This window comes from Ascidiella aspersa, chromosome 2, assembly GCF_963924565.1.
Source record: "Ascidiella aspersa chromosome 2, kaAscAspe10.2, whole genome shotgun sequence".
Taxonomy (NCBI): Eukaryota; Metazoa; Chordata; class Ascidiacea; order Phlebobranchia; family Ascidiidae; genus Ascidiella; species Ascidiella aspersa.
In genome coordinates, this window is record NC_139448.1 from 27008752 (window position 1) to 27035476 (window position 26725).

General features: G+C 35.6%; 3 protein-coding genes across 3 annotated transcripts in view; 1 reads left to right on the forward strand and 2 right to left on the reverse strand.

Moving 5' to 3' along the window:
- The first annotated feature begins 1361 nt into the window (after window positions 1-1361).
- On the forward strand, window positions 1362-4441 carry LOC146164607 (proprotein convertase subtilisin/kexin type 7-like). The gene has a single exon (XM_083381780.1). It carries the CDS (start codon window positions 1399-1401, stop codon window positions 3490-3492), a length of 2094 nt encoding a protein of 697 aa, XP_083237906.1. The 5' UTR covers window positions 1362-1398; the 3' UTR covers window positions 3493-4441.
- A 167-nt stretch (window positions 4442-4608) lies between these two features.
- Window positions 4609-15052, reverse strand: LOC146164608 (attractin-like protein 1). Its single transcript, XM_083381484.1, has 10 exons — window positions 14852-15052; window positions 14509-14581; window positions 13777-13907; window positions 12295-12444; window positions 11914-12035; window positions 10969-11816; window positions 9489-9682; window positions 8157-9364; window positions 7641-7862; window positions 4609-5487 (listed from the first exon to the last, which is right to left on the reverse strand). The coding sequence occupies exons 1-10, from the start codon at window positions 15045-15047 to the stop codon at window positions 5167-5169; spliced, it is 3465 nt and encodes a 1154-aa protein (XP_083237610.1). The 5' UTR covers window positions 15048-15052; the 3' UTR covers window positions 4609-5166.
- A 5523-nt stretch (window positions 15053-20575) lies between these two features.
- LOC146164609 (sushi, von Willebrand factor type A, EGF and pentraxin domain-containing protein 1-like) overlaps window positions 20576-26725 on the reverse strand; it is a 39159-nt gene continuing 33009 nt past the window's right edge. Inside the window, exons 40-51 of the mRNA XM_083380766.1 lie at window positions 26046-26179; window positions 25641-25855; window positions 25482-25579; window positions 25251-25408; window positions 24061-24216; window positions 23848-23939; window positions 23606-23788; window positions 23283-23414; window positions 22913-23070; window positions 22296-22477; window positions 22015-22154; window positions 20576-20815 (exon numbers count right to left, since the gene is read on the reverse strand). Coding sequence (XP_083236892.1) covers window positions 20576-20815; window positions 22015-22154; window positions 22296-22477; window positions 22913-23070; window positions 23283-23414; window positions 23606-23788; window positions 23848-23939; window positions 24061-24216; window positions 25251-25408; window positions 25482-25579; window positions 25641-25855; window positions 26046-26179 — 1888 coding nt within the window. The remainder of the gene's footprint in view (window positions 20816-22014; window positions 22155-22295; window positions 22478-22912; window positions 23071-23282; window positions 23415-23605; window positions 23789-23847; window positions 23940-24060; window positions 24217-25250; window positions 25409-25481; window positions 25580-25640; window positions 25856-26045; window positions 26180-26725) is intronic.

The following is a 26725-nucleotide window of genomic DNA, read 5'->3' on the forward strand; positions in this document are numbered from 1 at the left end:
AATACTTAGAAGTTCTGTTTAAAGTTTAAGTGGCTAAGAAATGTGGTATTATATTGTTTGAATTTTATGTTGCTTATTAGTACCACTTAATCATGGAGTTAAGCTGGTCGACGTGGCCATACCCCCTCTGAATTATGTTTTTATTATGTCTGACATTATTTTATTGGAATGGTTTTATCCCAAAGCATTCGTGCGACTCATCGAACCCTCGAATGTACTTCTAATGATTCGGTTCGACTCCTTTAAAACTTGATGAACTTAATCGATTCGACGCAAAAGTTACACATTTGTACGACCTACACTCCTGCAGTATGTCAAATGTTTTTTTAGCGTGTGAATTTTTGTATTGATAGCCTACAACGCTTTGGAAAAAAACTAGAGAAGCCGAAAAACAGCATTAGCCTAAACATATGGTCTACTCTCTATACGTTGCCAAAATGAACTCAACCTACACATATATTTTGGCAAAAACTGCAAAGTAAGGACTACTGTTGCTGAATTGATGCTTAAATTGAAATTCAAATAAACCTACCGTGAAACTGTGTGGACATTGGGTCTGCACTTTATTGACTTCGGGAAAGCGAGATTGTTTAGATCCGGTATTGCACACGACAGGGAGTAAATCGCAGGATAGACCTACTAATAAGTGATAGCATACTGTTATTAAAGCATACGAGCGAGGTGGTATTTTGCATAGATAAAACACTTTTTGATTATGCTGAGCGTATGTACCTATGGCGCCTACAAATATTTAGTTGATAATTATTTGTATTGTTTTTATTATTATTATCTATTCCTATTATAAATAACACTGGTGGTTATTAATCTTTTATCCATATAGTATTATCCATATTGGACCACAAAATGTCAAAAAATGAATTCGCTCGAGCCTGTTTGATTAGACACAGCACGTTCTGAAACAATTCTGTTATTCCACAAGTGCGAATTATTTACCCGTTTATGATAACAGCGGTCTAAACTATTTGTTTTGTAATAGCTAACTACATAAATGGAATCTCTTAAGTAGCCTACATTTACTGACGAGTTAGAAAACCCTGCTGTCGAACCTACGGTAATTTAGGGGCACGACATATAATTTTGTTAAACAACATAGTAATTATTTATTATAATTTTTTGTCACCAGCTTTAAATTTACCATAAACTTTGTGTCTTTTCTAAAATCACTTTAGTGAAAATATAGTGTCAGGTTAATTCACCCCTGTAAATAAGTTGGAATAGTTTTAACCTCGGTTGTTATTTAGGGGAACTACCCGCCAAGTAAATTTTCATTTTCTAAAATGCTAATTTCCGTATCAACCTGAATTTGTATTCCTAATAGTTAACACAATGAAAAAAATAAGTCACTGTAGGTGGTTAGCTAGTTATATTATTGTATTGATGATAACATCAAGATCGGTTGATGGTTTCAAGGTACAAAATTTCTTACTTCCTCATTTTGTTTCCGGAGAGCAAATGACTAAAACTTGGTCTGTAAAGCTTGATATTGACACTTCTAAAGACCGCACAGGTCGCGAAGACGAAGCAAGTCGAATAGCCGAAGAAATGGACATGATAAACCTTGGACAGGTTGGAGAGTTAAAGGGTCATTACGTTTTTTGCAGACGTAAACATCAAGTCTTTCATCAGCCCAATCACACGCTGGTAAAATGGATTCACCAGCAACCCATTTTAAAACGAACTAAAAGAGCACCTTTATTGGAGAAAAGGTCAGCCATTAAAAGGCGTTCTAGTGAATCATATTTAAATATAAAGGATCCACTGTATCCAGACCAGTGGCACTTGGCCAACAAGTTTTCTAGCAGGAAGGACTGCAATGTAACTGGTGTTTGGGCTTATAATATCACTGGTCGGGGTGTAACTGTTGCAGTGGTGGATGACGGTGTCCAATGGCGCCACCCCGACCTAAAAAACAACTATTCTCCTGCGGGAAGTTTTGATTTAAATTCAGATGATGATGATCCAACTCCCGAATATGACAACACTGAAGAAAACAAACATGGCACACGCTGTGCTGGGGAAGTTTCTGCAGTTTTGAACGATGTTTGTGGGGTTGGGATTGCATACAATTCCAAAATCAGTGGAATAAGGATTCTTGATGGACCAATGACAGACTCTCTTGAAGCAACTGCTTTTACCAAGCGCCTAAGTGCTAATGATGTGTACAGTTGTTCCTGGGGACCAGATGATGATGGAAAAACAGTAGATGGACCAAGGGCTCTAGCTCAAGAAGCACTTAAGCATGGTGTAGTTGCAGGAAGATCGGGATATGGCTCTATCTTTGTTGTTGCCAGTGGCAACGGTGGAAAGGAACATGACAACTGCAACTATGACGGATATGCCAACTCTATATACACCATCACAATAGGAGCTGTCAATGAGTTTGGAGAGACTCCATCTTACTCGGAGCAGTGCAGCTCCATGCTGGCTTGTACAGTCAGCAGTGGAGGCCGTGGCAGAAGTATTGTGACAACTGATTGGACGCTGGGCAAGAGTGGGCAACAATGTACCCGAACACATACGGGAACCTCTGCTGCGACTCCTCTGGTTGCTGGAATGATCGCATTAATACTAGAAGTTCGCCCATGTTTACATTGGCGCGACATACAGCATATCATTGTTTGGGGATCAGTGTCTATTCATCAGTTTGCATATCAAGCTTCCAAAACGGCCAGCTTTGTAAAAAACAAAGCTGGATTTGTTCACAGCAATGAGCATGGCTTTGGTCTAATTAATGCATGGAGACTTGTTAACATTGCAAAAACATGGAAATCAGTTCCCTGGCTAACATCGTTTAAGCCTAAATGTAGTGGAACCAACTTCCAAATTCCTAAAAAAAATCCTAAAGTATTAACAACTTCTGTAACTAAAAGCGACTGTGAACAACACATGATCAACACTTTAGAGTATGTACTTGTAACTGTTACTGTTTCGCACCCATCAAGAGGTTTCTTAAAATTCATCATTGTTTGTCCGAGTGGAACATATTCTATTATTTATCCAAGGAAATTAGACATCTCATCTAAGGGTTTAAATCAGTGGACCTTCACAACACTTAAGTGCTGGGGAGAAACAGCCAGTGGTGATTATCAACTTGAGGTAATTGACACTTCACAAGGAAATTTGAAACCAGGAATAATAAAAAAGTGGCAATTTACTTTGTATGGTTCTAAACTGACAGCTGAAGATATTCAGCAAAGGCATAGTGAACTGGCAAAAACTATCTCGGGAGAATCACTTCACAATGATTCTGTAGTTCATTGTCCAGTCAAACATATTGCAGTTTTTGACATAAGTGAATTCCTATCTGAAAGGACCCTAAAGTTATTAGCCATGATGTCTTGCTTCATTATGTTCTGGTGCTTGTATTACGTATGTGAAGTGGCATATTGTTACGAAGATGAGGATAAAACAAATGATAATAATGACAATGCTAGTGAAGAGAACCTAACTATTGTAGAAAATGATACTTAATAATGTTTTTTAACTTGATAAAATGTACTTTTTCATTGCCACTTGTGAGTACTTAGCCCCAGTTGTGACAATGTTAGTGTAGCTTTGTGTACTTTATTGTCTTTTTATATGCTTTGGTGATGCAAAGAGGTGTCTTAACCCTAACTTCTGCAACAATTGTTGCAATTTTAAATATTTCAAGTCACAATCGTAAAGTTAATGTTTCCTATAGAGCAGTGGTCAGCAAACTGTGGGCCGCAGCCCAAATGTGAGCCACAGAACCATTTTTAGTGGGATGCAAGCTATTTTTAATAGTTTAGTTTTATTATATGACTAATAACCGTACATTATTGCCCTAAATTTTATAAATTAGTGTATGTGGCGCAACTTTGTGCTGTTATTCTAAAAATTTGCAAGCCCGCAGACCTAACAAAATCCTGGATTCTCCCCTGTTATCGTAGTGGCCCTTTAATAGCTCTGGAATAAGAATTTTGGGCCGCAGGAAAAAAAGTTTGACGACCACTACGATAGAGAATCATTTATAACATTTGTGAAGCATAGTTTATTTTATATTCTTTTTTATATCATATAGTGTACTTGTTCATCTAGGCACTTTCTAGTAAAATTACATTTCATTTTCACTCAAGGTTATGGGATATTTTAGTTTATCATGTGCTATATCAAACTGGTCCGAACCTTTTATTGTTATTAAAATGAGTTCTTCTGCGAGCCTCCGCCACATTTTTTTCATCAAACCTTAATGTGATCCTTTTACTCGTTTTAGACCACCCTGTGGGTAGAGTATGAAAAAAAGTCAAGTTTCTTTTTATGAAGCTTTACAAATTGTAATATGTTTGATCACTTATTATTGAATAATGTTATACTGTTGCTATGCAAGATATTTATTTTTTACCTATGCCCGAAGTACTGTAGTTGAATTCTCATTAAATAATAAAAACCAAAAAGTGGCGCCAACCTTGTTGTGTTTTCTCAGCAATGACAACTACCATTTTGAATGTGTCAGTTTTAGTTAAGATTAGGTTTAATGTAACTGTATTTATTAGTAGTAAGAAGCCTAAATAGTCAATGTCAACAGCAACCTCTTAAACTATCATAGAAAGCTACAATTTTTGCAAGAATAGTTTTTTATTTAGTGTAGAAGTCTAAGTGCAGTCATAGCAATATTCACATGCAATGTACATACTTTCATCAAAATGTTTTATCATGGAATCTACAAATGCATGATAAAGGTTGTTCCCTTAATTTTACACACAGTGGAACAATAAATTGAAATATTTTCTATCACTTGAACGACAAAGGAATGTAAAGGTTTAAAGTGCTATTTGCAATTTTAATAGAAAATATTTTTGGTGTAGTATTTCTGTGCAACAATAACTTAGATCTTTGACGTAAGTTAACTAACGTGTATAAATCCACAAAGTAGGCATATAAAAATGAAAATAACAGTTTTGTGTGCAAACAATAAAAAGTAGAATATTGAGTTTAAGAAATTTAAATGAAAGCCCATTTCTGTGTATCTCTTAATACAATATAATTACATGTATCGGAGAGCACAACGTTTTACTATTTAACTCACATGAACCCATATTTTGATAGATATATAGACTGCATGTAAGCATGAAAAAGAAATGTGCATCAAAAAAAGAAACAAATAATAAATTAACAGCCCAACAACTATAAGCACGATGTGCTTTTAGAAATAGAATATTGCGTAGGCGCATATGATAAGTTTACTTCGGGGTGCTGAAGAAAGCATTCTCCATTAATGTCAATACAAGTCTTGTAGGGATTTACCCTGGCTTTGCAGCTCAGTTGACTTGCGACAACTGAACCAAATGCAAATGACGGCTGGTCAACTGGGGGCTTGCCCTTTTGCCCCATCTTATCACTCCTCTCTGTTGGTAACCACAGCAGAACAGACACCACTGAGAATTGCGGCTGGATACATTTCTCTTCACAAACAGTTTCAGTTGCCTGTAAGGCTTGAAGGTTTTCCTGTGTAATTTAAATAACAAATTAAAAAGGGAAAATCCCATTTTTACTAAATACTACAAAAACCTAAATTAATATACTGTTGCTGCCAGGCATTATATTAATTATAAAGAGGGTTCTTCCGACAATAATTTATTCTGTACCGACGTTTCGATAACCTATCCAGGTAATCTTCATCAGGGCATATAAACTTGTAACCTTGCAGAGATATACAGTGAAGAAAAACGACGAAAAAACACATTTTCTTTTTTCGCCTCGTTTTGCCACCTTGTTTTTTCGTTGTTTTTCTTCACTGTATATATACCTCTGCAAGGTTACAAAGTTTATATGCCCTGATGAAGATTACCTGGATAGGTTATCGAAACGTCGGTACAGAATATATTATTGTCGGAAGAACTCTCTTTATAATTAAAAACCTAAATGTTGTATTAATTAAACCGTTCAAATGCTAGGTAATTCTCTATATCAGTGGCTTCTTAAACATGTAGGGCAAACCCCTCTACGAAGTGCCCACTAGGGATGTTCAAAGTAGAATACCAAGGTATTCTAGAATAATAGGTTTCGAATCTAGAATAACGAATCCAGAATATCGAATCCTAGTATAATTTTATTAAATTATTTAACTTTGATTTTGTTTGGGGAAGGGATTTTTTGCTAACATGTGTACATTATAATAAAAAAATCTCCCATATGTTTAACATTCTTAACGACTGTCATTTGAAGCAGTTGTGTAAACTGTAATATGTCCACTGTCCAGGTTGCTGCCAAAACTTATATTTTTGCCAATAGTGAGTACAATGCAACACCGAACACAGAACTCTTTAGCAATTCGGCCCTGTTTTTAAAGCATTGTTGGGTTTTTGTGTTCTTTTTTTGACTAAAATGATCTGTTATGCAGTCAAATAATGTACTGCAAAGAATAAGTTACTATTGACATAACGAATACTTCACAATTACGCTGTGCATTACTGTATAACCTCGCTGAATATTGGCCTAAAGTTGAACTTAAGTAACCCTATAGCGCATTTGGTTACATCCAGCACCTCTTACAACGTAATGTTACGTTTGCAACTTAACGCATTTAGGGAAATTGGGAACTCCCCACCTGAAATTGCACGTTAGTCTGCTCGCCCAATAATGCTTGATTGACACCTAATTGTTAGACGAACCTTATCGCGAGACGCGGTAATTGGTCGCCCGAAAAAACGCTGACGCTACACTAACTGGTTACATTTAAAGCAATCACTATAAATTGGCGCCGCAGCGACAGGCCAACTTACCACACTTTTTGTACAATTAGGCGCGACGGTCGGCTGTAAAACGTTAAATTATATCGGTTCCAATTACCCAAAATAAACGGCAGAATTGGATTCGAATCTCATCTGGATTCGAATCCAAGGATTCGATATTCTACTTTGAACATCCCTAGTGCCCACCAGTTCTTTGGGGGCACAAGATTTGCTACGCTATCATTTTGTAAAATAATTTTATTGAACCCATGCAGCCTTCTTAAAAAAACAGGTAGAAAAACAGGCCAAACTATCTTTCTAAAATGTTTTCTTTGTGATAAGAGGATGCGGGGGACTTAAATATTTTATCGTTGAACTGAATCAATCATTTTTTGCAATATGGCAATTGTATTGTGAGTAACATCATTGAATATTGTTTAGCACTTTACGCAAACTTTTATGTGATTTCTATTCAGTCAAACAGCTATGGAGTCATTGGCCTTCAAAACATGTTTGTCAAAATCATCCATTATAATTAACTAATATGCATTTTTTTGTGTGTTCAATGTATCCTGTCTTTTAAATTGAAGTTTTTCAAACTAAATTAATGCTTTTTTTTGTTTAACATGCAAAAGTCTAGAATCAGTTGCTTGAATGAAACTAATTTCATTTTCCTTTTTAGTCCTAACGCACTAGTTCGTAACAAACACTCGTTGGACCCTTTTTTATTCATCTTTTTTCAAGTTTAATTCGGGTATAGGTGAAGCAATTAGAAAACAGTTAGCAGCCTAGAAAGTTTAAGGTTCAGTAAAAATCAATTTATTATAGTCCAAGTCCAACTCTAACATAGACAACATTGTCGTGCCACGGAAAATATAATGCAGTACTGCTATTACAAACTTAAAAAAAAACATTTTTTTGGCTTACTTGTGGAACTTTGTATATTTCATCACAAAGTAAGTTAAGGCCAGCAAATGGTCTAGCTGCCATTTCCTTTAGTTCAACCTCCCTTGTAATCCTCAGGCGGTAATTGTCATAAGCCATTTTTATCCTCCATGTCACAGCAGCAAAAAAGAGTATTAAAAGAAAAGAGGAGAAAAGGATCAAAAGAATATGAAGAAGTTTGTTGCTTTTTTGCAGTATTGAAACCTAAAGAGAAAAAACAAATGTAGCTATTTAACAGTTATAGTGTTAAGGTAATAAGTATGTTTGGCAAACATTTTTGAAACAAAATTTCTTCGAATAGAAATGCATGGCAATGTAGCATCTTAACACATAATGATCCAATGCTTGAAAACATAATTAATTGATAGAAGGCCAGACTGAATAAGTATGCACGGATCGTTTCTTGTATTATGAAATAAATATTTTGAATGTATGTTTAACAAATAAGAACTAAAAGTTAGTCGCACCAGAATTAGAACTATGTCACAAAGTACTAACCTTTATCCTGCATGGTGCAGTCAAGTTTGACACATGGATTAGAATGGTAGTGTTGCTGTTTTCTGGCATGCTTAAATTTCCCCCGTTAAAGGAATACTTAAAATTGTAGCCGCTGCCCGAAACAGCATATTCTATTATGTTGGACTTAACAACAGATACATTGAAGATGGCTGGAACTTCTGTTTCAATGTTTAACTCAACGTCATCCTCGCCATACGGAACATGCCTGAAGTTAATCCTGGTGATGTACATGTCTGCCTCTTGTTGCAGGGTAAAGGTAAACTGGTAATTTTCAGCCAACTTGTAATAGCATGTGCTGCTATTTTGAACGCCATCAAGCTCATAACCATTAGTGCGGTCACATTCGTCGCAATACTTTCCGACACTCCCCTTCGTTGCACAATAGCATTTTCCACTAGATGGCTCACAGTTTATCGCCTTGTCCCCGCATTGGCAGGCAACACATGAGCCACCATTAAGAGGATTTCCGAAATATCCAGATTGACAAGTTTGACAGAAAGTCCCGGTGGTCTGATGTGTGCAATTAATGCATTTGTAGTCATCTGAACAGGTGCTGTGTCCATTGCATTGACATTTGGGGCAAGTTACAAAATGCCATTCGTTGGATGGACATAGTTGATTTGCATTAACATAGCTAAGAGTTGTTTCATTCTTTAGCAATGGACCATCAAATGAACCATCCAGACATGTGCCAAGTCCAGTTTGTGATCCATCATTGCACCATCCACAGCGACTGTCACCCTGACATGAGAAGCAGGTTTTCTTGGTGGAACAACTAAGATCATTGCATCCGTTCTTATTGGTCCACTCAGAGCACTGGCCATACGGATATTGAACAACATAAGAGTTGGAGGGAATACACTGGCCTAGGTTTGTGCACCAAATGCAGGTAGCTGTGGCAGAACATTTCTCACAGGTACTTTGATATTCACAAGTCCAGGTTATATTACAAACACTTTTATCTGTTGCACCTGTCTGGCACAGGCCCTCTTTCCAGTTACACCGCTCCGGTTCAACCTCACACTGAAAGCAGTTTTTGTATGTGGAACAGGGTGGAACTACACAAGAGCTGTCATTACAACCGGTTTCTGTAGGAGACTCTAACTTGTCACACAAATGTTTCCTTTCAGCCATTCCCAGTAAAAAACAGTGGGATATGTTCCAGTGGCAGCCAAAATGCCATGCATCTGTATCACAAATAGGAAGTGCATATGTTTTTCTATGACTCATTTATGAAATACAGTTGTGTTGGTAGTATAACACTTACGATAAACTGTACAAAATATAGAAAAAAAGAGTAAAACAAAATACCTTCACACTGTGTTTCATTTAAAGTCGTACAAACTTCAGGGTAATAAATTAACATGTTGGCCAGCATTTGGCTGTCATATCCACTGAACAGAATTACTTCGGGATCCCCGGTAACTAGGTTGTTGACTGCCACAGCCTTATGACCATATCGATGAATTGGCAATGAGAGCTGCGGTGGTGGAAGCTCTTTCCATCTAATGAAACAAATGAATATATATTTGTTCAGCTAAATTTTATACAAAAATGGTCCTACACCTACTGAATACATTAAGACAGTGTTTCTTGACCCTTTTTTCGTGCAACCCAAATACTAAGTGCAAGTAACAGCAAAGCTTTGGCTACCCTATTCTCTTTACTAAACTTATTGTTAACTTTAAGTAAACAAAACGGAATAAAGACAACAACATTATTAAAAAATTTTAATCAATATGAGCCATGTCTTCATCTTGACTCCACAACTTTCTCAAAATTTGGAGAAATCATGTTCAGAACCAATCCCAGTAGGTCTAATCTAACCATATAAAACTACAGCAGCAAGCGACCCAATTTGGGGGGGGGACCCAGGGGTGAAGAAACACTGTATTCAGATACTATTAAACCATCCTAATCATATACATATAGTATACAAAGATAGCAGAATAAACAGTAAACCTAATATTTGCCGGAATCTTATGGCCTGCTCTATTACATAGAACACTGTTTTGACAGTTAAAATGGTTCAAAACAAAATGCAAAAAAATCACATGTTGCTTACAAAGAATAATTAAGTAACCCAAAGACATGTATTGTCCTAAAGCTGTTATTTTAATAAACTTTGTCCTACTTTTTTATAAAAAAAAAAACATAAATGAAACTCAAAACTTTGCTAATCAATATGTTGATTTGAACCCCATTGTTTGCATTTTTTTTAGATTTGCAGTAATAAATAAAAATTATTAGTTTAAAACCCTGTGGCTTTTAAATTTGAAGAAAGTTTTTTTTTGCATAAACATGCTTCCATACAAAGTTTAACTTCAATACCTATCCTGGAAAATTCTAAATATTCTTGTTAAAATATAAACTTATCATAAAAATCCCCAAACTACTGCTAAATTGCAATTGGCCACTATGCAAAACATTTGTGCAATGAAATGAGAAGTGATTGAGAGTGATGGATAACTTTGCTTGTTAGCTTAAAGAATGTCTGAAATGAAAAGATCATTCTGAGCATGTATTTTAACAAATTAAATTTGAAAAATTAGGTTAAGGCCCCAAACTTTCAGTTCCCAATTGTTAATTATAATCTTGCAGAAAATTTTAACCGCCTTAACGTAGTTTGTTTTATTAATAAATGGTATATAGTCCAATTAAAGGCTTATTTAATTTGAAACAGTCTGTACAACTAGAAACATCCAAATTTATATTAACATATATGTGAAATAAATGGATAATTCTCAGTTCAATAGACTATGTGTACATAAAAAATAGTGACTTTTCTTACTTGTTGCAGGCAATGTCATACGCTAAAGACTGAGCTGAGTAGCACAAAGCTCCTTTACTTTCATTTGTGTCATTGTGGGTGCTTCCTCCAAACACATACATGAGCCCATTCAAAAACACTGCACTGTGCAAAAACTTTGGAAAGCCACTACTTTCCAGCAAGACAAAGTGGTGAGAGACAGGGTCATATTGAAATGTGCTTGATGTTAGGGACGATCTTGTTGGGTTGGTGGAAATGTAACCACCATGAATGTATAGAAGGTTGTTAGTAGCATCGTATACAGAAGAATGGCCATATGTGCCACTCCTGCTGTAACCAGTGACGCTTGGTCGCATCCAAAAACGACTAGCAGGGTTATATTCAAACACAAAAGGACTGTATGTAAGCTCAGGATGATATCCAAACACCACAATCATTATGTCAAGGCCATCTTTGGATTTTACTAAATTGGCAGTATGGCCAGTCAAACTCAGCAAAGATGATGTCATGTTTGTGCTTGTGTTATATACTGTTTGACTCCAGCTGTTTAATTTTGTGTCATACTCCCATAATTCATTAACTATTTTTTCGCTGTCCCTCAATGTTCCACCAAACACTAAAAGTTTATCACCCCAAGTGACCATTGAGTGGCCATATCTAAGATACGGAAGCACATCATTGTTTAAATGAAGTGAACTTTTCCATTGTTTGGTTGAAATATTGTACGTCAACAAATTGTTTTCCACACCACCAACAGAAGGTTTATTTAGGGTGTAACCGCCATAGATCCAAAGGGTTTCACCCACAGAGGAAATAGCATAGGATGCTTTTTTAAATGTGGAGTCAATTTCAACAACAGACCACTTTTCCTAAAAAAAAGTTGAACATCACAGTTTTATATAACTTTTTGTCAGCAATGCCTTTAGGTTTATAGCAGTGTTACAATACTGAATTACCACAGTGTACCTTAGTTTGGCATACACCTTGTTTTCCAGTGCACGAATTTGCTCCACTACCTTTAGGTTGTTTACAAGTTTTACAAAGGCATGAACTCCCAGACCAGTTTCCATTACATGAGCATGTTCCATCTAATTAAAGGTTTTTACAATAATGAATACATGGCTATGCAATGCATAGTTGGATGTATTAAAATAGTTTATAGATCTTGAAAAAACATTGACATAATTAACAGGTCTTCAAGTTAAATTAGCTGAAAATTACGTGTTTTTATCAACTACCTTAAAAGCCTCTTTTTCAAAAAAGGATTGGACACTAGTTATTAATTGCTTTCAAGCACTTAAAAATATCAATGGTTTGCAAAAAATGTTGTATAACAAATAGGTTTACTTCTGCAGTTGCCATTGTTAAAACAGTCATGTAGACAATCGCCAATTGAATATGAAATGTTGAACCCAGTTGTTGAATACGCAACGTCACTGGAAAATTGCAAAAAGGCAGATCCAGATGTTGCGATAAGTTGTGTTGCAGTGTTTCTACCTAAAAACATTAACATTAGTAAGGTTCATGTTGCATAAAGGCAAGTGTATAATTGGTATTTTTTTTAATTTTTGTTTCCATTACTAATCATGGGTATAAAATAAAACATTATAATATAATCTCCACTTTGGTTATTTGTTAATTGGCATCTAGATTTCATTTCAATTTTGCCTAACTCTGCACAAATACTAAATATATATTTTTAACCTGAGGAAATATGTTTTTAAGGATCAATGATTCAACTAAATAAAATACTGCTGAACAAGAAATAATATAAGTATTTTTTGCTTCTTGCATGTGACAGTAAAGAAAACAGGTTATGTGATCTTTCTATTATATTTGTTTCAGAGTACAGATTGTGCTACAACAATATTATTTATTAGAATAAAGCAATATTGGAAATCTTCTAACTTTTATGCCAGTTATTGTACTCAATTTGAATATATTATTTATATAACAACAACTGTTTGTTCAGGATTTTCTTAATATAAAAACTGTACTGGTAAGCCACAAAAGTATAACTTACAAACAAACAAATATATATAGTTAAAATTAACAATATAAAAAACACAAAAATTCTTAATGCTCATTTTAAGCTAATGCTGGTTATTTTAAGCATAACCAGCATTAAGCAATAAATTAAAAAAACAAGGTGCATGTTAGTGCTTTGTTATTTTGTCATAATTTTAGTTAGCTCTCCAGAGTGGCTTTATTAGTTGACGTCCTATTGATGCCAGAAAAATAATGAGTTCAGTCAGGTTTAGAATAAAAAGGGTTATTGGAAATCTATTCAACCTGTTTGATATTTTACATTTTAATTATGTTTTCAGTAAACTAGTCAATACATTTAGTATGACAGAAATTTTGCTTGATATATATTACAGCATTATAATTGGTACTTTTAGGTTTTAGCTATATATATACTGTCTTTTTATAATGTTAACTGCTATTAGCATTAAATTACCAGAAATACTGGATCGGGCCACACTACCAAAATCAGCAGACCACGTTCTGTATAATCTTTACAATACAATACTGCACATTAAATTGATATCCTATCACATCATTTTGTCACTATGGCCTATGACATAATTTTCTATACGGAAGTAGAGAAAATTCTGGGAAGAGCTTTATTAAAGTTAGTCAGAGTTCACACTTTAAAAGTCATGGTTTTATATTACACCTGAATCATACATCTATACAGCTTGCTGTTTTGTATACATATAGTAAAGAAAATAAAACTTAAAAATGTAAATATATGCTTTGGTTTTATAAGTATATATATATATACCTAAATAACAAAATAAAAATAATACTATGTTTAGTGTTTACCTTTATAGGTAAGTAACCCATTATAGGTGGCAATTAAAGGGGAATAGGCAGAGTCTCCATCATAAACATATAGATAATCCCAACCACACTCAGTTGCAAATTCAAGAAAGACCAGCCGCAATGTTGAGTGTCTAAAATAAGTATAACTGTGCTCTTAGTAAACTTTGTCTGACGCTTATTATTATTAGAAAAAAGTACTGAAACATAAATCACATTATTTTTTTATTGTTTAATCCAACATGGTACAAGGTGTGAAATAAATGTTAATCTTTATTAAAACAGTTGTTTGAAAATTGGTATTATAGTATCATAAAAGGCTGGTCCAGATATTACAGAATGAGAATCATTTGGTAAAGAAAAAAAACAAATGGTCACAATATCCATATTTACTAGGTGGTATGCTATAATGTTGTTGGCCCTGATTGCCTAAATTAACACTGAAAATTCAGCAAATGTTGTCTTCGTTTGCAGCTACATTGAACATAACACAACATATTTAATTTTCTATGAGGACTATCTCAAAAGAGAATAGTAAAATATTCAGTTCACTGCAATTTTAAATACACATTAAAATGTGTTTTCTGATGTCCGAAATTACTTTGGTAATTACAAACTTTCATTGTACAGGCACTTTTGATACCTTATACCAAAGTGGTTATTGATTTATACAACAGATTATTGTGTTTGTTTTTTAAGTAAGTAAACACAAATATAAATATTTACATTTATTACCTAACTGTGGGCCGGATCAGCCACGAACATCTACTTAAATTGCTGTAGTTGCCTGGTCCATCACTTACATATCCTGAAAGTTAAAAATAAAACTAATAAAAATATATTAAACCTTAATTATACATCAAATGTAAAACATGAACACATGAACCTTTAAATTTTAAAACAAAACCAGAGCATTTATCGGCCTAAAAAACAAAACAGTTTGACCAAGACTGTTTTTAATTTGGATGCCACCAGTTATTTAAATATGAGTAATACTAAAATTTGTTTCAAAATTATTACAATAACAGTCAACAAAAACCAAAATCATGCAAAATTAAAGAATAATGTTATAGCATACCAGAGGATTCATTAAGCAAAACTCTTCCATGACAGCGGTCACAAAGTGCACCCGTCCATCCTGTGTTACATACACAGGTTCCATTGATGCAGAGACCTTGATCACAGGCTTTTAAGTGATCGATACACTGTGTTAGGGCAGTCCTTGGCAGAAATGAAATGCACAATACAACAGAAATATATAAACTTAGTTTCATGTTTATCCATATCTGCAAAGAAAGTGTTCAGTGTTTGGCAATATACCGGACAATAAGTTGTGACAATTGAGCTTGTCAAGTACATAAAATAAAATGTTAACAATAAAGTTAGTAAACTATGTATAACACCCAGCAGGTGACAGTCCATCCCACGGCAATTTTTCTGAAGTTATTTAAAGGTTTGGCGCTGCTCTAGAATCCTACCACAATGAACATTATTTGAGTTGGCGTTTGGTCAGGTGAAGCAATATTATTAAATAATAAATACAATAATACATTACCCAAAAGACATCCTAACCCACAGTCCCACACTACAGTTACTGAGTTACATACATCGTAATTGTTTGTCACTTTAAGCACACACAAAGTAATGCCTGGCGCTTCAAACAGAAAGAACAACGACAATATTTTAACAATTTATTATCTAAACGTAATTGACGTACCATACGTCTTTCATGAACCACGCAATACCTATTTAATTCAATTGATCGAGTGACGTAAGTCGTCAAGTAATTTTAGTGAAGCGTAGTAAAGGTGAGGTAAAAATATTTAATCATAGAGTACTTAATTGTTTAACATATTCTCGAGGAAGGGAAAGAACCACTGATTAGTTTCTCTTTGATAGCCATAATTTTTTTCTGGCAACTAATTCCTTGTAAACGCGATTAGAGTTGCACGGCCTTGATTTGTTTTGTCGAGATAAAGACCGAATGTTTTTGCGTTCACTATTTTTCTAGCTCAGCTGAGTAAAACCATCTCATTTTAGGACTCGGTTATGTAAAGGTAGGCTTGCAATTTTTTAGAAACCTAAATCCGTGACGCATATTGAAAACTGCCAATAAACTTAATTTAGACCTAATACAAAACAATTTAATGCAACTAATTACCTTAACGGGGTTGCGGTTGTTTTATATTTTGTCAGTTGGTATTTTTTAGGGCCCTATTTTTAAGGGTGGTTTGTCTAAGTCAGGGGTGGGCAACCTTTTTAACACAAGGGCCAGTTAGGAAATGTAATGCTTACAGGAGGGCCGCACATCAAATAAACGCTAATTCATAATTTCAGCTTTTACTAAAAAAAACAATGAGCTACTAGGCTGCAACTACGGCAGTTTGGTCAGCTGTCTACTTGTGGATTCGGAAATAACTTTTCCTACGATTCCAATGACGCCTTTCTCGTACTGACCGGCTTAGTAGAATTTAATTAAAAGCCTTAATTCAAAACCAGTTAACATTTCAGTCAAAATGCGTGGCAAAAGTCTGTTCCACCTTGACCGTACTAGACAAGTGTAGTTGTTGCAAAACAACTGTTTATCATAGCAACGTAACACAAGTAAAACTTTATGAATGAAGATTGTTTTGTAATAGATGCTTTCCATTCGAGTTCAACTGCATTAGTGTAGCGGTGTACATAGTTGCCATTCTAATTTATTTTAATCTAGATTTAGATGTTTTGGTTTGAATCTAGATGTAGGATTATACAATCTAGATGTTAGATGTTTTTTTAGATTATTATCAAAAAAATATTGTATAATCTAAATTAGTGACAGATTCGCTATTGACGATAAATATTTCAGTAATTTCAAATGTTTTTATTTGCAAATTAAAAAAAAATGATGAGATATAAAATCGAAATTTCAGTAACTCGTCATGTTCAGTAAAATGTTTTATAAAACAGAAATCTTAAATCTAAAGCATCAAGCAAGTCCCTTTATGCAACTTTATACGGCATTAAGCCAACGCCTCGGGCGTTGATTAAGCTTTTATGTTGATTTTTTGTCCAAAAGTATTGAATATTTTCCAATAAATCTAGATGATTACTGTGAGAAAAAAATGGCAACTATGGCGGTGTAGCCTATGGGTTACATCGCACTTCAAACAGGAAGCTGATAGAGCAAAAGTCCCAACATGGTGCACACTCATAGCCTTATTTAGGGAAAATTAGCTGGAAGAAGGTGAAGGGCCGCATGCGCCCCGCGGGCCGCCCGTTGCCGACCCCTAGTCTAAGTAATTTAACTTGTAACCGAAAGTAATTTTCTGTATTGTGAAAAAAATGAGTCGGGTAAATACTTTGTACAATTAAAGTAGGATGCGGCCCTCGTAAAAGCTGCAACAATATTAGGCCGTACATGTTGGCAAACGCGCTATGCCCATAACAAATTCGTATTCCCGGACCAAATCATTCTCAAGCATAGGTTAAACAAAACGTTAGATTCCATTAAGCTGGCCTCTTAAAACTACTACATATTATGTTGTACTTCATTTGCTTGAGCCGCGTGTTATTGCCGATAATTTTAAAAGGTAATTTACCATGTTACTAAAAAGTAATGTTCCGTAGGCTATAGCGTAATACCCTGGCCTGAGTGCTAAATAATGTGTAAAGTGGTGAACATTTTAATTTTTTGTAAATAAAATAATTTAATTTCTCTAATCGTTGTTATACAGCATATAAGTTTGGTCGTCCCTTGACTATTTTTTTGCTTATTGTGCCTAAAATGGGTTAACTAAATGCTTCCCCACAAATGGATTCACATTCTTTAGCCTGTGTGGAAGCAGCATTTAATTGGATGGCGTATTATAAATTAACGCATTTATTTGCGTGACTGTGAAACATCTAATTGTTCGTCTTCGCAAACATTTTGTTGAAACAAAATTGCAAATAATGTGTGTTTATTTGAAATGAAACGACTAAATACCCAACGGCTAAGCACGTTAAACATCTTTTAAGTAACGAAAACCAGCGACATATATCAAAAGGGAACCATTCACTAACGCACGGATGGCGAACCACTGACCCGCGGGTTACAAAGTGACCCACCACAGTTTTAAATAACCCACTTGCCTCTCTAGAAATATCGAAATGTTGTCCAACATTTTCAGGAAAGGATAAATGTAATACAACAATATTCCGTTAGATAGCACTATACTGTTTAAATCAGGGCTTCCTAACCTGTGGGTCGTGCAAAATTCTTTTAAGGGCGACCAGTAAGCCGAGTAGATTAACTGCTTTTAATCAGTTTGATAGCTCGCAGACTAAAAATTCTGAAAACCCTGGTTAAACCATACTGACAAGCTTTGTGCTGAACTGCTGCAATCCCGTAAAAATGATGCAGCATTTGTTAACTATTTAGTTGCTTATTATTCGTGGGAATCCGAATTTGGAAATCGCCCAAAAACCTTGAATTACCAACCCAGACAATAACACTTACTACGACGCAGCGGCAAGTTTAGATGAAATTAGTGTAATACCGTACCAAATATTTTTTCGTTTGCTTTATTTAACTTTTAACTTCACCTCACTTGGTTTGTTTTGTTGACTTTCTACTTTTGCTTTTTTCACTTATTAGCAATAATTGTTTTACGCCTTTGGTTTGTTGCTAAAGGGCAACCCGCAGTTTCAGCAGTGGCTGAAACGAGAGAAACCCGGCAGTCTCGTTTTGAGCGTGGTGTGGTGCATTGCATTCGTTTTTATTAGCTCGCGATAGCGTACGCGCTAGCCGCTATGCCACAGTTTGCGCTTAGTGTTGGCGTTCGCGCCACACGGCCATACTGGATAATAAATACTAATGTTTAACTTGAGTGCGGCATCCGGCCAGTAACAGGCCGTCAAAGCAGTGAATAAGAAATGGCGCAACATTAGCATATATTACAATATATGACACTCTTGTGCATTTTGCAAGGAATTGAGATTGCGTTTGTGACCTGCGCGATGAAAAGGTTCGCCATCCCTGCACTAACGTAAAACCTTAAGTTGTATAGCAGCCATGGTTCGCATTGCGACATTGCGTGATATTCAGCTAATACGCAATCCTGTCCAACGTAGGTAAAATCTCGTTTGAAACTGAAAATTGGTTACGATTAAAACCGCCGCATGTAATGCGAAATTTTGCGAACTCTATCTAAAATTTGCGCGGTAACAGACATCAAGAAGTTTTTGAACATATAAGTGTTAAGTTGGAAACATTAAAACTTATTTCTATTAAGGCAATCAGCATGTTATGACTTTACTTGATTTGTAATGCTGAAAACACACGACATTTATCGATCCAGAGTTACTAACAAAAGTTAAAAACTAAGTTGTAACAGCAATTGTTTAGACTTATAATCAACCAAATAATACCGGCACCAAACTGCGTCATACGTGAAAAAAATCCTTGATAATAAAAAATTGCTTAACGGTGACCGGTTTGCGACGGCGCTCGCTTACCTTCCTCAAAAAGATATCTCTCCACACCCGGCGGATAATATCCATTTAATTTTTTTTACTCACCACACATAAAAAAAAATAGCCCTAGCAACCTCAACCCCGGAAAAATATTTCCTAACACCCGCTGGAAAATCAATTAATTTATGTTAAAAAAATTTGTTTGACAGCCTTACCAAAGAAAAGTAAAAAATAATACTTAGTTTTGAGAAAGAAAAATGGCTGAAGTTAAGAGTTTTTACATTTTTTAATTTTTTTGTTGTAGGCCTAAATCTTAAATTAACAAATCGGGGACAAATTGATTCACCGGGCGGGACACCGGGACTGTCCCGGCTAAACCGGAACGTTTGGCAAGCCTATGTAAAGGTCTTTAAAATATAACTCTGAATGGCCAGGGAAGAATCCTGGATGGGGATCCATAGCCATGGCCTAACGGTACTCAAACGGTATGTTTGCCAACCAAAGTTTTGTAAAAGTTTATTTTGGTGCTTCGCGAATCGATAACACCTTTGTAAGCAGCTTGTGTAATCACAATAACACATCTGCTACCTATAAAAAAAAAATAACTAAATGCAGGATGTTCTTTCGGTTTTTAGTTTATGGCGTAACAATGTGACGTCATTTCTGAAAGCCCATTTACAAAAAAACGCTTTTCTTCTAAACCTGTGTCTGTCATCATACTACGCAAATTAAGGCGTGAGAAGAACTCAGAACTCCATAGTACCAAGACCTGCGTTTTCCCAATGGAAATTAGTTCGGGACCGATAAAGCCACACACTGTAATTCGTCAATATGAAATAATATAGGGGGGAATGTTTCCCGTCACCTTAGGTGAGTGGATTAGTTGTATGAAACCCCTGTATAATTGCTATACATTCACTCTAATTTTGTCGTGAATATTACTACGAATTCGGCTTTATTATGTCGTTCGCCTTAAATGATATGGTTTTATAGATTTTTCTGTCTTAGAAATTGCTGCTTTTTAGGTCTTATTGTAGGTTCCCCTCTGTTCGTTTAAAAAAGACTGAGCAGCCGAGAGGTTTTGGTGGAATATTTATATACAGTCACTTATGTTATAAAGTTTAACCAACCTACATTCGTACAAGGCTGCAGAACAACATTTAAAACAGTGGAGCATTTGCATTGTATTGATCATCGGGTACAATCTCAATAAACCAGACAGTAACAACATAAGTTTAAACCAAAAATACTAGACAGAAAATGTAAAAATTATCTTTAAAGTTAAATTTGGCAATAAATATTGTTGACGACATGGTCTCATAAAGACAAAGTACACCTTTCCAATGCGTTTGCTCACATATTACACTCAGTTGTGGCGGTGAAACCACATGTTGGCGCGTTTCATATCAGCGCCTTCATTCAGCTCGATGCCCATCGATTTGTAGGACACAACCGACGTTCGGTGCAGGGTGTGCTTTAGCCAGGCACTGCTGTGGTGTATACTGGTGTACAGTCGGTACACGCTCTTGACCCCAACGTGGGTGTGACTGGCAACACCGGCCAAGTACCACCTTTCTCGGTGCAAACACACGAGGGCCTCGGAATTCTGCGGTAAAAGGTTGCGTTAAACTTTTTTTTCATGGAAGGAAAAGGATCAAAGTAAGTTTGGTTTCGGTCATGATGCGACAAACATTGTTTTATTCTGCGGGGGTCTTCAACTGAATTTGATGTGGGGGGCAAATGAAACCAAGTTGTAGAGCAATCTGCTGGCCTAATCTTTATTGTGCAATATGTATGTTTTTTGCGGGCCCAATAAAACAATCTTCCTCTAGGAAACCCGCTTTACTTCAACCGACTAATTTATTGGTAAGCAAATGTGGCCAGGTCCAATAGCGCGAAACCCGAAAAAGATTGCATTTATTCGGCTTTAATTGGCAAAGCATTCAGTTTAAGAACTTGATGCATTGGACACAATGTTGCAAAAACCTTATAAATTTGCGCGAAGGTAAAAGTTGCTTAACCAGAATGACTGGCGCGCTTCTAGTTCATACAAGAAAAGGTGCAAAAAATACTTTCAGAAAGCGCGAGAATTTTTACTGTTTTTATCAAGTTAAGATTGGCCCCAAATGACAAAAACATGATATGATATGCACGACGCTGTAGGGCTAGCACTTGCGGAAGTTTACATATGGTTAATAAAAAGCTCTGTTGATAAATTTAATAATAATAATAATAATACAACGTTTCAAAGCCCATTGAAGTCGACTCTTCAGGGTGGCTTCACATAGTTAAATTGGTCCAGAACTTCATTTTAAGGGACTAGGTCTGTTGTCCCCACTACCCCATAATCCGCCCTGCTTTTCGAACACTGGTACCTTCTAAGCGAAATACATTTATCAGTTAATTAAACAACGTTACTCGAGACACAGATAAAGATGTTGCTGTTCACATGTCGCTCGCGGGCCTTGGTTTGGACCACCCTGTAGTGTACAGTGACTAGTTACCTACACCTACATTTCTTGAACAAGGAAAAACAGTAAAGAGGGCATTTATATAAATATTATGTTGGATACATCGCTAAAGATACGCCTTTGTTTTGAAACTAAAATAGAAAATGTTTTTAGGCGACCGATATAACTAAAAAAAGAAAATTATTTATTTGTTTGAAGTGCACTGCGGGCCAAACAAAAATGTATCACCGTCCGCTTTTCAGACTCCTGGTAAACTGTATAGTGTACTGTACATACGTAAAAAAGTGAAACTTAAAAATGGGACGTTAAATGATAAGTGATGTGAATATCGCACTTGTGATAAATAGGATTCCTCCATCCCGTAAAACTGGGCGCATATCATCTTCTGTTGGGAGGACAGGCCCATTTCTTCGCTACACCAGGAGGTGCTTGCAATTTTCACCGCATATTCGTTCATAATATCAGTCATAGATCCTTCAAAATGAAGAAAAAACATTTCGATAATAACTGTTATAAAAAATTACTATGGATTTTAGTGAAATTTTGACTGTAGTGTATATACTGTATATTAAAAAAAGTATTGTCTTTGAATTCAAACAAAGTAAACCTATTTACCTGTAGCGAGATCAGTCCAACCCACGGCGTAGCAAGTTTGCAGCGGGGAATGAACTGGGAATCCATCCATTGGCGCACACATTGGTTTTGTGAAGTAATTTTCACCGACAGGCATAACCAGCTTCCACAAAGCAATATTTCCTTCGCGACTGGCAGGGTCGTAACCGGGGTTTACAAAAACCCTACACGAAATTTGAGATCATTAAAAAAATCACACGATGTGCTCCGTGTCCTTTTCTTCGAAAATCTAGTATACTTGATTTAATGCGTTTACATGCCAGTGATAACCAAATGGCTTGATTATAGTGTACACTTGATTGTATCCGTTTGAGTGCTATGCACCAATTTCAATTTACCATTAAGGTGGTGGATAGTATATTGGTCAAACCTTTTTAACATGACATATGACGCAATATCTTGCAACGCACACTTAAATATAATTTATGGATCCTCACCAGTTTGAGTTATGCTTTCAACGAAGTATTAAGCAATTTTTAAGCATCCTGTTTTATCAGTTCAGAACAAATATATCCTTAGCCCAAACAATTATTTCTTTGGTAGTTTAATTTTAATGTACGATGTTAGTAATGTAAATTACATAATTTTGCCTAACTTACCTATCGACAGATAGAGCGTTTTCAGCCGCTTTTGTGAGCTTGTTTTGTCCCACAGCCACTATAACGTTAGAAAGTCGCAATCCCTCAACATTTGCCGCGCAATGGGCTGCTGTGACAATAGTGTCTGCGTTCAGCAGAACCCCGGCACACACGGCAGCCTAAACAAAGTTGTTCAATAATAAGCGTAACACGGTAACACCTAACAAAAAATACCAAAAATCAAAGAAATATATTTAGAGACTTTAGATTAGAACCTTTGTCAAAAGCAATTTTTCAAAAGGAAATATAGACAAAGGTACCGCTTAAAAGATGTTTCGTAAAACTATTTGGGTGATGGTAGCAAACACTAGTAAATCAATTAAACGGTTACCGTTTTTTTTCTGTGTCCCATAACTTGAAGCGATACCATCCATGGCAACTTGTCGTCTTCAGTTGTTTCGGAGTCGGTCGAGTTAACACCGTCCATCTTTCCGCAATTCGTCGGTCCAGGATAATCTACATACTGAAATAAATAGGTACCATTTTAAGTCTACAACTAGCCCATTAAAACATCCAGTCCATTATTTATAAATTAACACCAATTAAAGACTGCTTAAAAAACGTTTGTAAAAAAATAACCAATGGCGTAAGAATTACTTGCTTATCGACTACACTGGACTAACAAGTTGACCACCAAACTAAGCTAGTGTATACCTCGTACGTAAAAACAAATCCATTTTCGCCGTAATCACCCTTTCCTTTAAATCGAATAAAGAGGCTTGTAGAGACAGACTGAATAACGTTTCTACTTGTTTCCTTGTACATAAGTACATCGTTGCCACTGTATGTCTCTACAAGTTCTGAGTTGGAAGGATTACTATCACTTCCTCTGTAGACCTGGAAGTTATTCGGTAATTAAAATTATTAGCGGTTATACCCAACTCGAAATGTCTTACCTCAATGCAGTTTTTAGTGCAAACCCCGTTATACTGCTCCAATTCCAACAAAGATAGCAATGTTATGGTTAATTTTATTTTAGATTGATCCCCTAAAAAAATAAAACTGTGTTAAGAACAACTTTCAGAAAAGTACAACTTGTATGAGTTCTCCACCCACTAAAAAACAATTTTGCATTCATTTTAATTAACTTGTTAAACACTCATTATTACCGATTAAAGTCCATTCGCATTCTGCAAACGGTGGGTGTCTGTTATCTTCAAAAAAACCATAACTAATAAATCCATGTTGTGGATCTTCGGAAATGGTTTTTCCACATCCGTAGGAGCAAATAGGTTTATCGGTGGCTTGACTGTCCTCAATATTTTCTGTAATACAAATGTGTTAACAGGGAAAAAATCTAACAAAAACTTTTAAGATGTAACACCGATTTATCCTTGTAGGAAAAACTAATCCAAAGTAAACCCCTAAATAAATTTCAGGTAGTCCACACTGATAGAAGCGAGAAAAAAAAACTTCGATGACAATTCTATGGGCAACTGTTAGAAAGTTGTTACAAAACTTTATTTTATAACAATGCTACATTTTTATTGTATAAATATAATTTTGTATAATAGTCTATTTAAATCATAAAAATCGTTGCAAAAAAAAAAACAACACCTTAAACAACGTTAAATTGGCACAAAAGTACAATAACCGTACTAGCATTTTTTTTACAAATGAGCAATTTTCTGGATAGCGGTAACCCCGAGTTCTTCTACACACGATTCATCAGTAGAGATGTATAAGTAAAATATCGGATCCTTAGATATGAATCCAAAATTATGCCGTTTATATCGGGTTACTGGAACCAATATAATTTCGTTATACAAAATACGTTTTGACAAGGTCCTGCGTGACGTAATGTAAGGACGGCGCGATTTGACTTTTTTTAAATCATGTAAGGGTAAAATAAGCAAACTTTGCATGTTAACGTTGGACCTATAAAACTCCCTATCGACGTGGATGATCTACTTCTTTTTATTTGTTTTTATTGCAAATGAAAAACATTCCAACAGTTTTAAAAAATTAAAAAATAAATTCCACGTGCAAGGTGTTAGACGTTTTGGAACATTTTACTTTTGGGAACATTTTAACAAAATCATGTCTCATGCAGCAATGTTATGTCCAGTTTTTTATTGCGAAAGCACTGCCAGTTTATTAAAACACCACCCAGTGTTGGCTTTATCTTACTAAAACAAAATATTGGATTAAGTTGAGTTCGTAGTTGTATATTAATGTTTCTTCGTTAAATTGTTTTTATAACTTGACCTATATATTTGTCTTGCAGGCTTTACATCTAACTAGCCAACATTTTATTCTATTACAAAAATAAAATTGAAATAATTTTTTTTCCACTAACCGTTTGCCGAAAGGCTAAGCGAATCAAAATAGTCTGGAAAGAAATGCTCCAGTTTGGTGGGAGTCTTTTCCATTTCGATCCTCTCGGGAAGTGTGGTGTTAACGTTTTGCACATAGTACATTTGCCAGCTAGAACTTCCGCTCACATACAATGCAAATCTTGGATGAAAATAGACAGAAAGTAAATACGCTTTATCCAAAGAAATTTGCAGTCCTGATTGAAAAATCCTACCGTTTACTGGAACTTTCCGGGTTTCCACATTCTACTGTCAGTGGACCAGAGTCACACTTTCCAACCGCAAGATATGTTGTGTTCATGGACACCGTAGTCTGCAAAAATGCGATAAATTTTAATGAAAGGGAAACAGCTGCAATAAAACTTGTTTCTCACCTTTAGGCATTTCATTTCCAGAATGTTAACTATGTTGCCGCTATTCAACCATTTCCATTTGAATCTTGATTCCGATGGATTGCATTGACTCTTCTCCGTCCACTGTACTTCGTTAGCGAGGTTTATACCCAAACAGCCGACAATAGGAGAACGGGTAATGATCATAAATTCACGTTTTTCGGCTGCGGTAAAGAGGCCGACACGGGGACTCTTTACTGAAAGAAAATGTACACAGATTTCGCAAATGGAAGCGTCCTGGCAAGAAATATAGCACTTTCACATTAAACATGCGATGAATCGCAATGTAACTGTGTTTATATAATTCAATAAGAAAATGATATAACATAGTATTTCAGTAAGCTGGCAAGGTGTGAAAACTGTAACATGTTAAGCAAATAGGCATACCAGTTTTGTCATAGTATGGCAAACAGCTTGGAAGATCGTCGATTCCTACCCATTCGCCGTCAGTGCATTCCACCGTATGAAAACTGTTCTTTGAGGGGCAATTTAAACTGCAAACGTCTTCGTCCATAAAGTATCTGTCCACAGGAAATGTAGAAGTAAAATCGGCATGTCAGTTTGTGCTTTTATTACGAATGTGATCCGGTGTGTTAAATGCCACATTGGAAAACAATAAAAAGCAAAGCGAAAATAACATAAGTCTTCAGTTCAAATCTCATGTCAGTCTAGTATTTTAGTGCCTTGCCTAGTGCTTACGATAATTTATCGGTTGACCCCTTTATCGGTCCAGAACAGTGGTTCCTTACCAGGAGTCGATTTGCTAAAGGAAAACTTGACAAAAAACAAACAAACAAACAAAATAAATTGAAGTTTAGCTGTAGAAGGAGCAAGAACAACCGCCAGTCTGACAACTGTGTTTATCAGTAATCCAGTCGTGTTAATGACGTCAGGATTGCTTTGCTTAGCTTTTCAAAAACTAAAAAGGGGTCACAGGAGCAAAAATGTTTGGAAGCAAAGTTCTAGTGGAATTATGTAAAAACAAACATCATTCAGTGTAATATTATATACTTATAAGCGTATTTTTATTTGATGTAGTGTTGCGCAACGAGGAACAAAAATCTTAC

Bases quoted from the DNA above. Each gene is read 5' to 3' on its own strand.
- LOC146164607 (XM_083381780.1), top strand. From the start codon at position 1,399: ATGATAACATCAAGATCGGTTGATGGTTTCAAGGTACAAAATTTCTTA.
- LOC146164608 (XM_083381484.1), bottom strand. From the start codon at position 15,047: ATGAAACTAAGTTTATATATTTCTGTTGTATTGTGCATTTCATTTCTG. The intron at 13,908-14,508 runs GTAATAAATGTA...TACTTATTTTAG, and splicing joins CTGATCCGGCCCACAGTTAG to ACACTCAACATTGCGGCTGG. The intron at 5,488-7,640 runs GTAAGCCAAAAA...TAAATTACACAG, and splicing joins AAATATACAAAGTTCCACAA to GAAAACCTTCAAGCCTTACA.